Below are 13,426 nucleotides of genomic sequence, written 5' to 3'. Positions count from 1 at the left end.
TGAAAGTTGAAACTTATCATTTGTTTCAGTTGACAGTTTGACCGTTTGTTATTCCTGTATATTTAACTACATTTCACTGGTGAAGTTCATGAGATGCACGTGGTATCCCATCAAATCAATGTTATATAAGTGTCCCAATGGGACCAGATAAGCTTTAGAAACCATGAGGCAAAGGCTTCTTAGTTCTTACACAAGCAGCTAGTCTTTTCAGATCATAGCATTCGAATCTATCAAAACAAAAATCAAAATACAAAACATAGCTCACCTAGTTGATTCCCACAAAGATGGCCATAGCAGGAAAATTACTTAGCACAGACACGGCTAGAGATCATCCAGAGGGAGTAAATAGTTAAAACAATAAGCCGTCAAAACAAGGGAAATGATATCAGCACAACCATTGATCTAAAACAAGGGAAATGTTGCTTGTTTGAGCTTTTGGGAACTGGAATAAACTTTTGACAGCTCTTTAAATACTAAAAGACAAGATGCTTTAGCGGAAATTTCAAAACATGGTAGTGCTGATATCATTTCCCTAAAACAATAAACAACATTTGCCATTCATGGATGTACAAGTCCTCTGATATGGATGGTTTTCCTGTTTTCGCATTAGCGGAAATATCAACAATAAAGCTCACAGTCCATCTCTCTATTTTCAACCAATAGGCTGTCAGATGTTTTTTTTTTCTTTGTTCTTTTTTACTTTAGCATCATTCATACTCTCTTATTGTAATGAAATAGCAGGCATTTACCATAATCTAGCACAAAAATAACAGCTATCTTGTTCAGATAGAAACACAACAAAATTTAACATAATCTATACACATCATAGGCCTGTTTACCAGCTGATGCGGTATAGCCACCCTTAATGACACCCACGGTGAAAATTGGTGGAAGTCAAGGGTGTCAAACACCAGTTCCCTCTTTAAAATATGGTTTTTGCAAGCTTAGACTTTAACACAAACATGGATGTCCCCTTAAAATGATACAATGTACCGATCCAATAGTTCAGTAAAATGTTCCCAGGAATATTTGAAAGCTGGGAAATAAATTATCTGAGAAGATTATCTCTCTCAAAAAACAGATGAGATGGGACCACCTCTTTGTATCTGCCATTGCCTTCCTAGACAATGTAACATGTACCCTCATTATTCCAATCAAAATACTCCCACACAAATTAAAGAGAAGTAGAATGTCAGTTGACAACATCGACGACTAGTTTGCGTGACTTGAGAACGGACCACCTCAAACGTCGGTAATAAGCAGCTTGGAGAAGTGCAAGCGACAAAACAAATATCCATTTGAAACCCATCTGCATATGAGAAATTCCCACCATCAATTAAAACAACCTTGAAGAAATGATGACTGATGAAAATTAGGGATGAGGAGTGTGAGGACAGAAGGTCATAGGCTGATCTTACCAGTTTCCTCTCTTCCATCTCAGGTTCTGCTGCCCACGACAAAAATGACACAACATCTTTCCCCATCTATAGTAACAGTTGCAACAATGAACATGAGCTTCCAAATCTAAGTGAAATATGGAATGAAAATACATGTTGAAATTAGGGCGCTTCTTGAAAAGAGCAAGTTTGGAAAGAATACCTGGGATTCGGTCGCAGGAGTACCATCTTCATACTCGATAGCACCGTCAATAAGCATTTTGGGCATAGCTATTGCACCGCCAGGGAAGTAGGGATTATAGTGCAACCCTTCTCGAATCTAGATTCCAGTTCCAAGGTAGGTCACGTAAACAAAATAGCAACTGAACAGACATCATGGCAATAAGAAGAATATGCATAAATAGATTCCTATATGGATGCTTAATTGTGTTCTATGCCTGGCGGATGGAGAGTTGGTTGACAATCTTTTTACACCGCGACTTAACTCACAAGATTTCGTATCTCATAGTTTTTTCAATGTAAATTGGGTTCTTCCTTCGACATATGGATGATTATTTCGAGTATCGGGCTTTTGCCATGTGGCCTGATAGCGGGAACATTTCGTATCTCATAGTTTTATACTGCTACGCTTTGGCTGGTTTTAAAGGAAAGAAACAGAAGAAGGGATTGTAAGGGGGCATCTAAGAGTGCCCTCAGTATTCACCAACAAAATTTCTATAATGTTTGCTGGATGGGCAATGTCCTTTCCAATGTTTAGTGGTATTTTGGTGTCTTCTTCCATAGGTGTTGGGAGGAGATTCGATTTGGTTGTATTAGAGAGGAGCGATCGCATCCTAGATGGACTTGAACTTGACCCCTTTGTCATTCTTAAAGCTAAATTTCGATGGCTCAAGTTTAGAGAATCCCAAGCTCTAAGAGTATGGTTAGATGAGCTCTGTCTTTGGGAGTTGGGGCAGCGACAAAACATCTTTAAATCAACATCACAGCCAGAGACATCTAGATTTTGTAGAAACCAAACGATCCAAGAAGATACCACATTAAGAGGTAGAAAATGAAATTTCTGTATCTAAAATGCTAATCAAAGAAGCAGATAGTTACCGAAACACCAGCAGGAGGATCATGGTAGCCAGTGAGTAGCGCAAACACATAGTTCTGACCATTGTGTCGTGCCTGAAAGCACCAAATAGATGTGTATTTCAAAACAACATAAACCCATCAAAGAAAGCAAATATTTATAAGACTAGGTATTACCTTAGTGATGAGGCTTAAATCTGGAGGATATGCCCCTCCATTCGCAAACCTTGCTGCCTGTTCATTAGGATATGGCTGAGGGAAACGATCACTTAACTTACCAGGACGAGTAAACATCTCACCTTCATCATTAGGCCCATCAACCACCTCAATCTCAGCTGCCATAGCCTTTGTCTCCTCCTCCGTATAGGCCACACCCACAAGATCTCGATATGAAATTAGGGACATTGAATGGCACGATGCACAGACTTGTTGGTAAACTTGGTGACCACGCCGAATCCTGCTCATGTCATGTGTGGACTAGAAAGCGTTAAACAAGGTCACTATCATGCTACTGCAGTCATTTTAAAATTTTGAAGGTTCCATAAGGATACTGATATTGGCACTACTATTTTTTATTGGGCGGAACTTACCTTGCCTTTTATTAGTTAATCAGCTTTAAAAAGTTATTACAATTCCCAAAAAGCCCTCAGCAGCCAATTAAAAAATAAACGATAAGGTGAGTTTGGTCCATTATCAAAACATAGTGGTGCCAATATCAGTAGCGTCCATAACAGTGTACTATATCCGTAAAAATAACTAGGCGAGTAAATTTAAATAAAAAAAGTATGTAGAAATCAGATTATTTCTAAACGAAGATTGATGATGTCATTCGCCATCGTCAGACCCCCGATTGGTGCATGGGATGGGACCATACCTGAGAGATCAAAGTCGTCCAGATGTCAGGTATGGGTCCCATTGCCTTGACCAACCAAAAGGCACAGAAGATGGTCCTTCTCACCTTGGGTAAATAATACTAGTATTCCTTTTTCTTGACAAATAACAGTTGTTTGATACACTCACTCACGATGCATGGTCATAGGAACTGAGAATGCCTTTGTGAGGCCAAGGGTAGTTTGGACACTCTAAGCCATGCTCTGCTTCATCAGCGGATGCTATGGTGGTGAAACCCAAAAGACCCGAAACACTGGCACCGAGGAGTGCCAATGCTCTTAGAGACTTTGTGCCACGACCAGATCCAAATCCATCTTCATCCTGCTTCAACATAAAAGATGACACCATTGGTGGGGCCTGCATCGCCAGGAAGCAATAATGAACTACTAGTAACATTACTTAAAATCAGTGAATTTAGAATCAAATACTAATATATACTGTTATATAAAGTCAGGGTGCATAAAATCAGCTGTGGTAAGTAGATGAGGTTAACATGAGGGGTCTGGTACCTTTAAAAAAAACATGAGGGGTTTGGTAGTCTGACAGACTTACCTGCATGCTCTTATGTTAGAATTTCACAATAGAAGGCAAAGGGTAATTTAGAATTCTCTCTTTGACAAAGCTTTCAAAGGAGAACAAAAAAAAAGAGAGAGATAAAGGTGGATTTGGCCAATATAACAACGTAAGTTTGAGATTTTATTCCCTTTGCTTCAATTAAGTCAGTTTTTTCATTCTCTTTCATTTTTTTTCCATTTTCAGAACCCAATTCAAGAATTTGATGACGGACAAAGCCTCTGAAATCAAGCATCTTATCAAACATAAGTCTAAAAACATAGATTTGCTAACATATGATAGGACTGTGCAGAAGAAGCCCATTTGCATTGCAGATCCATTCATGTGTCTGGACCCTAAAAATCTATGTTTCTAACATGTTGCTCGAACTAAGGTGAGCTCGAATATGATGTCAGATTTGGTTCATAAAATTTTATTTTTTTTCCCGTAACCATCATTATGTTTCTCCACGTATGCCTTAGCTCTCGTCGATAGAGTTATAATAGATTCATACCAAAATAAGCTTATGAGAGGGACAATGGTGAGGCAGTTACATAAATGATATAATCAAAACAAAAGCTCAAAAACAAATATGATTCGAATCACCAATTCAGCTAATAACATCTCAAAATTGACTGTGTTTTGGGCAGAGAGGGGGATGATGCTGAGTTTCTTCTGCTGCTGTTGTTGGGAGGCCTCCATATTACCATTGGATATCTGAGGGATTTGGGCTTTTTTAGGTGGGTTCACTCTCTATGCAGATGAGGTATCAGCTTTTGGCTTAGAAAATTGACTGTATCTTGGTGATGTCTAACATGTGTTTTTATACGGTGGCTACTGGTGCGAATTTGGTGCCGGTTGGAAGGAGAGCTGGTGCGAATCTGGCGGTGGCTACTGGTGTGAATCTGGTGCCGGTTGGAACGAGAGCTAGTTCTTTTCAGGCAGGTTTGAGAGCTAATTTGGAAGGAAATCAGTGGACCCTTGCAAAGAGGAAGAAAGAAATAGAAAGAATTAGTAGAAGAAGAAGGGAAGGATCCTCTGGGGATTGGAGATGTTGCCGTTGTGGAATTAGGAATTTCTGAAGAAGAGTGGAATGGTGGAGCTGCAAAAAGATTTGGTCGAGTTTGGACTTTAATTTTCCTACCCCCACTGTGTTGAGCCTTAGTTGTCCGGTGGTGGTGGAAAGCTTGGAGGCGGAGTTTGTGATCCCCAGACCAGGACTGGTTTTGCAGCGGATTTCGGAAGTAGTTTCCGTCAACATCGAATCGGTGCCCATAAAATCAATCAGCAATGCGGATATCGGAGTATGGGGGAAAATAAAACAGGGATGGTCTGGAGATCTTGCTGCTATGGAGAGCTGGCTTGTTCGAAAGAGTGGTGTTCAGTGCGAAATTGTGGTGTTTAAAATTGCTGAGCTGGAAGTGTTAATCTCCACTCAAATGGGGATCAATAGATTTCATCTCATGTCATCTTGGAAATCAGTCAAAAACTCTCCATTCACTGTTCTTCAATTGTGGGTCAACAAATTTCCGAAAGAAGGGAAGAATCTATGGTGACGTATTTCAGCGGTGCCTCCTGAGGCTTGGTGTGAGGGCAATTTCAGGAGAATTGGAGAAAAGATCTGAAAAATTGTGGAATATGATCCATCTTGTCAAGCTGGAGAATGGTATTCCTGGGCCAGATTGTTAATTTCCACACCAGGTGAAGTTGGTAATGAGCTTTCCATCCAAGTCTCAATGGATGGGTCAGTTAGGTGGGTTCGAGTGCTAAAGGAACCTGTTGAAGATGTTCTTTGCTCGGAAAGTGAATCGGATAAAGCCGATAACAGTTTCGATGAAGAGTCTAGTGGGGCTATGGAATCTCGATCGGCAGAGGAGAAGCGGAGCTTGGAAGATTGTCTTAAGTATGGAGGAGAAGACGACCCGGTTGACGATAGCAGGGATTGCTATGGTGAACCGGTGGAGGCGCACTCTATCTTGTTGGGCGGCTCTTTCGAAATTCAAAATGCATGCTCACCAGCTGTCATGCGTTGGAGGAGTGTATGTGGCATTGGAAACTCGTCCTTATCTTGTGAGGGCCCCACGGCTAGTATTAATAGCTTTATGGATATTATTGAGGCGATTTCACCTCAATCGCAGCGAACTGTGTCACATCCGTAGATAGACAAAAATTCCCCTAATATGGGCCAGGTGAGCCCTAGGAGCATTAATGGGACTGGGCTGCACCCTAGAGACATATCTGGGCCCAATGGTCTTAATACACCTCTGGGATTAAGTTCTGATCGGTGTGAAGATTTGGGAAGGGCTTTTTTATCTCCGATGGACCTATTGGGAGAGGGGAGTTTGTGTTCTGTTGATGAGTGGGAGATTACGTTTTAGAGGATCCCATCCGGTGGATTGATGAGTGTTAGACATTCGTCTTTGAGTAAGCAGATGTCTTGGATCTAGAAGGGTTTCAACTTGTCAGAGGTTGCTACCACCTTGAACTTCGATTCATCGGAGGTTGTGGAGTTACCATATGGATCTCGAAGCGAAAGCGGAGGCACACACAGGAAATCTGATTCTTCGAAGTTTGGAAGTCCTCAATCTTTGTCTGTTCTTTCTGTAAGGAGTAGTAGAGATTTGTTGAAAAATTCAAGTGAGGCCTCTCTTTCATCGCCAACTGGTTTGTATGGTCTGGACGTACAACCGAAGCCCTCTTATTCTAGCGAGAAGCTGATGGTTGCGGAGGGGGGTTTTTTCAGAGATGATCAGGGATGGGGTGGATTTGGTTCATCAAAAGTAAGTATTTATGAGGGATCTACAAAGGATAAGTGTCTTTGGGATGTTAGGGCTATGGCTTCCGATGCTGTATGATGGGGAAAAATGTTCTCGAGGAGAGTGAACCACAATTTATCATATCTTGCAGAAGGGGATTATCCAATTATGGACTATGGCAACATCCCTCATCTGGAGTTGGGGGTTAGCGACGCCTGCGACATGCCAAAAGAAGGTATGAATTATTTCAATTATGCTATGGGCAATGCATCTCTCTGTTCTTGTGTTGATATGCAGGATTCATTACTAGGCTATAAAGATTCTATAAGTTCGATTGACACTCAAATTCCTCCTGGTCCATACTCCCTGTTCATGAATCGTTATCTCATGGTGTAGCAAACGATTTAGAGCGATTGATTTTGGAGGAAAACTCTGGCTTCATTGGATTCGATGATCCTATCGCTGAGATTGTGATCTCTAATCCAGAGGGGGAGATAGTTAGGAATGTCGATATAGAAAAATCAGTAAACCATAGGTTGGGATTAGCCAAATGCTTGGACTGATCTTCCCGGGTCCGATGGAAAAGTTTAAAGATATGATCAGGTCTGCGGAGATCAGGGAGGCTGATGTGGCGGGTAATATGATGAGTGATTCTTCTGAGTCTTCTAGGAAAAAATTGAGGGAGCTTGCTAGGTTGAAATCTGAAGTGAATTACGGCGAGATGGTAGTCAAGAAGGAGTCAATTAGTTCTATTTCTGGTAGGAAAAAGAGTGCGAGGAAGGGGAGGAAATCAGTCAAATTTGTTTCCTTATGAAGATTCTATCTTGGAATATTAATGGATTGGGAACTTTGGCAAAAAGGGCTCAAGTAAAAGGGTTAGTTAAAAAATTTAAACCGGATCTTATTTGTATTCAAGAAACTAAGCTGGAAGTAATTGATAGGATTATATTAAAAAGTCTTGGCATGAGTTCGGCATGGGAATTCTCTTTTGTTGAAGCTATTGGTGCCTCGGGGGGCATATTAGTAGCATGGGACGAATCTTGTTTGGTGCGGTCTGAGGAATGGAAGGGAAGATTTTCAGCTTCCATAGTCCTTCGTAGGGTGGAAGATGCGTCTCTGTTGTTGTTCTCTGGAGTTTATGATCCTTCCTTATGGGCAGACAAGGGTTTATTATGGGAAGAATTAAATGGAGTTAGGGAAAGATGGTCCTATCCATGGTGCATTGGGGGTGACTTTAATTAAATTAGGTATGTATGTGAAAGATCTGGATGTCGGAGAGCTAATCAAAACATGGCTGCCTTTGGTGACTTCATTTCAGAGCATGATCTAATTGACCTTCCACTGACAGAAGCTAGATTCACTTGGAACCGAGGAGATAGTTATAGTAGGATTGATCGGTTCCTCATTTGTCGTGGTTGGAGAAACCTGGTTCCTGAGGTTCATCAAAAGGGTCTCATACATTCGGTATCTGATCACCGTCCCCTTTTCCTGGATCCAAGATTGGAATCCTGGGGTCCTCCTCCGTTTAGATTTGAGGTTGCGTGGCTTCAAATCCCCCACATGGAGGACAAATTGGGAAAATGGTGGGAATCTCATAAGTCTGTAGGTCCAGCGGATGTGGTCATTGGGCGGAAACTTAGACATGTTAAGAAAAAGTTAAAGGAATGGGTGGCGGAAAGGAGATTATCTGACTCGAGTAGAAGGATTTGGTTGGAAAAGAGAATTGGACAGTTATCTTTGTTGGAAGAATCTGGGTTAGGGAATGTAATCTTGAGGGAGGAATTGAGGAGAGTAAAAGAGGAGCATAAAGGATTGTTGCTTCATGAGGAAATAACCTGGAGACAGAAGTCGAGAGTGAGGTGGTTAAAGGAAGGGGAAAAAAATACGGCTTATTTCCATGCAATGGCCAGTGCTCGAAGAAGGAGAAATAGGATTGAGTCTCTGGTTGACAACGGAGTTAGAGTGTCGGGGAAGGGAGATGTTACTAGTGTAATATTGGACTTTTATACATCTTTGTATTCGTCTGATTGTATTACTAGACCATCTCCGGAGGCCTTGGAGTTTTGTGAGCTTAGTATAGCCCAGAGAAGTACATTGGAGAAACCTTTTGAGGAGGAGGAGATCGAAAAAGGAGTTTTTTCCTTTAGCAGGGACAAGGCCCCCGGTCCCGATGGCTTTTGTTTAGCCTTTTTTCAATCTTGTTGGCTGTATCTGAAAGGGGATATCATGAAATTTTTTGACGAATTCTTCGATGGCATGGTGCTGGACAAAGGCACTGGGGCCACTTTCATTACCCTTATTCCAAAAGTTGCGGGTGCTTCTAAAATTACCGGGTTTCGTCCTATAAGCCTGGTGGGATGTTTATACAAAGTGTTGGCAAAAGTGTTAGCGGATCGCCTAAAGGTGGTGCTCCCATCTATCATATCTGATTGCCAAAGTGCTTTTGTTGCTAATAGGCAGATCTTAGATTGCTCTTTAGTAGCTAACGAGGCCATCGACTCTTATCGTAAACTCGGAGTGGGAGGTATTTTGTGCAAATTGGATATGGAAAAGGCATATGATAGGGTAGAATGGGATTGCTTGGATTATTTGCTAGGGATGATGGGATTTGGAAGTAGGTGGAGACAATGGATCAGGGCTTGTGTCTCTTCGGCGTGGTTCTCCGTGCTGATTAATGGGTCTCCCAAAGGTTTCTTTAAGTCATCACGAGGTCTTCGGCAGGGAGATCCCTTGTCCCCTTTTCTGTTTGTCATTGTGGCAGAGACCCTTAGTCGATTGATGTATAAAGGGAGTGGGATGGGTCTTTTCAACGGTTTTAAAATAGGAAGTGAGAAAGTTGAGGTGTCTCATCTTCAATTTGCAGATGATACTCTCCTATTTTGCGAACCGGAAATGAATCAAGTGCTCAATTTGAAATCTTCCCTTAGATGTTATGAGCTTATTACGGGTCAGAGATCCAATTTTCACAAGTCTAGGTTGTATTCTTTAAACATCCCGCAGGAAGAGGCCCTTGATCTGGCTAAAATTTTGGGGTGTCAGTTAGATCATTTGCCTTCTACCTATTTGGGTCTTCCTCTGGGGCTTGATAGAACTAATAAAGCTTTGTGGAAACTTGTTATTGAATGAATTGATAGGAGGTTGGAGACGTGGAAGAGGAATCTTGTTTTTAGAGGGGGAAGACTTGTGTTGGTCAAGTCGGTGTTGGCTAATATCCCCAGATATTTCTTGTCATTGTTCAAATGCCCGGTTAGTGTAGTTTTGCGGATTGAACAAATTCAACGTAGGTTTTTATGGGGAGGTAAGGATGAGAATAAGGGTATTCCCTTGGTAAACTGGAAAAAGGTGTGCCTCCCTGTTAAGAAAGGTGGTTTGGGTATTAGAAGAGTTAAAGAAGTTAATCATGCACTGTTGGGAAAGTGGCTATGGAGGTTTGGAGAGGAACAATCTCAATTGTGGGTTAGGGTCATTGGGAGCAAATATGGATGCTTGCCGGGATGGTGAGATTCTGATAATCGCTTCAAGAAAAAAGGATTGACCGTGTGGCGTGACATTTTGAAAATTTCACATGCTTTTAACAAGTGTGTTAGGTTTAGAGTTTATTTGGGGGATAGGATTAAATTTTGGAGTGATGTGTGGTGTGGGGATGATCCTCCTATGGTTGTATTCCCGGATCTATATAGTGTAGCTTCCGATAAAGAGGCTTTTGTTTGTGATTGTTTTGTCCGCGATAGGGTTAGTTTAGTTTGGTCTCCGATCTTCAGGAGGAATTCCTTTGATAGGGAGTTAGAGTCGGTATCCCAATTTCTTAAGCTTCTAGATGGGTACTATATTAAGATGACCGGTTTGGATAAAAGAGTATGGACTGCGGAATCTTCTGGTTTCTTCACTGTCAAATCTTTTTATTTATTCTTGATGCCTTGCGATGTATCCTCTATCTCAGCCAAGGTATGAGAATTTCATTGTCCATCTAAAGTTTGTATCTTCTGATGGGCGGTTTGTCGCAATCGGATTCAAACGATTAACTTCCTTAGGAAGCGAGGTATGTTGCTTGTGGACCATTGCCCCCTATGCTTGGATGATGGTGAATCTGTGGGTCATCTCTTCATGCATTGTTCATTTTCTCGTCAGATATGGAGCTATATATTTCTGAGGTTTGGCATAGCTTGGGTTTTTCCTTTATCTATTCCGGATTTGATGCATTAATGGGAGTTTGTGCCGTGGAGAAAGAAAGGAAAATTGTTGTGGAAAATTTGTTTGCTTGCAGCATGGTGGGTGATTTGGAAAGAGAGAATTTCTAGAGTTTTTGAGGGGGTTGCTAAATCTCCTTACTAGCTATATATGAAAATTATTGCCCTCTCTATATCGTGAGCAAGATGTCTTTCAGCATTTTGATTCGTTTCGGCATTTGACTTATGGGAGGGGTGGAGAGAAGTTTGCTTTAGTAGGGAGGCTAGGTCTCAGGTTGCTCAGCAGCGGGTGGTTCCTCCCATTGGGATGTTCAAAATTAACTTCGATGGGTCGAGTTTTGGGAACCCGGGCCCAGCCGGCGTAGGCGGGTTATGTCGAGATGATTGTAGCGAAGTTGTGTGGGCTTATTCTGGTCCTCTTGGGGTATGTGATGCCTCCGAGGCCGAGGTAAAGGCGGTATATCATGGTATTAAAAGACTTGATAGAGAGAGCATGGATCACATTATTGTGGAGGGTGATTCACTCAATGTAATTCGATGGTTGAAGGGGGCGGTGTTGCCTCCTTGGAGATTTTCGTCTATCTTTGATGAAATAGATGATTTAACCTCGGGCTCTGCTATTGTTTTCAATCATGTGCGGAGATCTGTCAATGGGGAGGCAGATTCTTTGGCTAGGGGTGAGGTTAGTCGTATGACATTGGAGCGGTTTGACTTCCTCCCTCCTTGAGAGTTTTTTTGTATCTTTATTTTTATTGTTTCTCTTGTACTTTCGGGAGTGGTCCTCCTCGGCCCGCTCCCTTTTCTAACGAAATCATTCTACCATTTCAAAAAAAAAAAATCTCAAAATGCAAATTTCAAGATTTGCAACAGAAGGGTGATTTCCTTCTAAATGAATTCTAGGGTTTTCAAGAACGATATGAAATCTGATGTTAGAAATAAATTTTCTTACTTAGATGCTTTCCTTATTTATGTTAGAGAAAAGTGTTCCTGCACTGCAGCGCAGGAGCTTTAATTGCGCTTAAGTTGCTTATAAAGCCTCCCATTGGTTCCTTCTTGTGGACCTGCTATACGTTTCAAAGGGGGACCCACTATACGCACCAATATGAGGCTTTATAAACAACTAAAGCGCAGTTAAGCTCCGCAGCACAGGAATGCTTTTCTCTTCATGTTATTGCTATCTTATATTAGGTTTCCTTAATTTCTATTTCCTTATTCTGCTTCCTCTAATTTCTATATAATGTAGATGCCGTATGGCTATTCAGCAAGGAATAATCACAATTAGTGCAATTAGCATATTGGAGGCCTCTAATTAACTCATTCTTTCCCTTTTTTCTATCATCTTCTTCCCTATTTTCTTTTCTGATAGAACGGTGTTCTATCATATCATCTGATAATAGTGTTTGGTGGAAAATCTTGTGACCAGAATCGGGCAAGCATATCTTTACATAAGACAATGCCCTAGAAAACAGGAAACTGAAATAAATGAGAAAGATCGAAAGCAAAGGGATAAATGAAAATCTTACAGTAGAAAATTGAGATTGGAACCTCCTCTTTAGAAGCTGTTGAATTGCTCTTCCGGAAGCCATTTGAGTCGGATCCTTAGCAAAACAATTACACTGCGTAAAAAGAAACAAAAAGAGAGAGAGAGAAAAAAAAAAAAACCCTGGTTGGAGAAAAGACAAAAAAGAGAAGGGGGAACCTAAACCGAAATTCGCCGAGATGATGGGGAACGGTCAAGGAGAGGATATTTTCGTCATTTCATTAAAATATCGGGAAGATGATCGTGCCCGTTGATCTGATCATACCATGATCCAATCTATCTGTGCCAATCCTACCATGATCAGATGATCTTAGCCGTGGATCCGAACAATACAAAAGCAGGGTATTTGAGAAAAAGTTTTTCAAGAAATCATAAATTGAAGGGCGAACTAGCAAAAACTAGATACAAGGACGCCCCATTGGTCCATCGCAATAAAATGCATTTATAAGGCATTGAAAACTGCGAAAATGAGACAAAGATAGAATTAAAGGTGCAGTATATGTGCCCTGTTTTTGTAAGGGTGCCCTTCAGTTTATCATTCCCCAAGGCGGTTGAGGTATCCAAGTTTCCAACCCAAACCGTAATAGCATTTTGTCAGACATATGGGTGCAACTCGCCCGGGTTGGGTTAGCATTTTGTCATCCCTAACCCAACCCAAGCCTCTGGTCAAGGATGGACAACCCTAACTCAACCTACGTCTAAATCTCCCATCTCTAACCCAACCCATCCAACCCTTTCTATCTTGGGAAAAATACACTTAGACCCCTGCGCTTTCTGACACATTCAACTTAATCCCTAATGTTTAAAAAGTTACAAGCAGACCTCCTGTGGTTTCAATTTGTGTAAGATAGACCCCCTCAGTTTATGGTTCGTCAACATATTGAAGGGTTAGTATGATCCTATGAAGCTAATTTTTTGGGCACACCCTATTTATGTCAGGGCCCATCAAATGAACGATTTGGATCGCCCAAACAATGTGGACCCACTGTGTTTTTGGTAGTGTTTGGATTCGGGTATGGGGTTTGGAAG

The 13,426-nt window shown here is 41.4% G+C and overlaps 1 protein-coding gene across 2 annotated transcripts; it reads right to left on the bottom strand.

Annotated features, from left to right (window-relative positions):
• Window positions 1-756: 756 nt before the first annotated feature.
• LOC143890141 (cytochrome c1-2, heme protein, mitochondrial) lies at window positions 757-12,540 on the bottom strand. 2 transcript variants are annotated; one of them, XM_077394706.1, is made up of 7 exons: window positions 12,381-12,540; window positions 3,496-3,683; window positions 2,649-2,928; window positions 2,496-2,567; window positions 1,600-1,716; window positions 1,419-1,484; window positions 757-1,309 (listed from the first exon to the last, which is right to left on the bottom strand). In XM_077394706.1, exons 1-7 carry the CDS (start codon window positions 12,441-12,443, stop codon window positions 1,193-1,195), a joined length of 903 nt encoding a protein of 300 aa, XP_077250821.1. In that variant the 5' UTR covers window positions 12,444-12,540; the 3' UTR covers window positions 757-1,192. The 2 variants fall into 2 exon arrangements, with proteins under 2 accessions (XP_077250821.1, XP_077250820.1); XM_077394705.1 differs by having other exon boundaries at window positions 3,496-3,719; window positions 12,381-12,538.
• Window positions 12,541-13,426: the final 886 nt, after the last annotated feature.

This window comes from Tasmannia lanceolata, unplaced genomic scaffold (assembly GCF_043159265.1).
Source record: "Tasmannia lanceolata isolate RefF3 unplaced genomic scaffold, GAP_Taslan_0.1 ptg000013l, whole genome shotgun sequence".
NCBI lineage: Eukaryota > Viridiplantae > Streptophyta > Magnoliopsida > Canellales > Winteraceae > Tasmannia > Tasmannia lanceolata.
The sequence above is the reverse complement of the archived record's forward strand: the minus strand, read 5'-3'. Positions and strand labels throughout refer to the sequence as shown.

Coding starts and splice junctions, on each gene's coding strand:
- LOC143890141 (XM_077394705.1), bottom strand. CDS start 12,443: ATGGCTTCCGGAAGAGCAATTCAACAGCTTCTAAAGAGGAGGTTCCAA. Junction 1,485..1,599: donor CTCCTGCGACCGAATCCCAG/GTATTCTTTCCA, acceptor CTGTTACTATAG/ATGGGGAAAGATGTTGTGTC. Junction 1,310..1,418: donor AGATGGAAGAGAGGAAACTG/GTAAGATCAGCC, acceptor TCTCATATGCAG/ATGGGTTTCAAATGGATATT.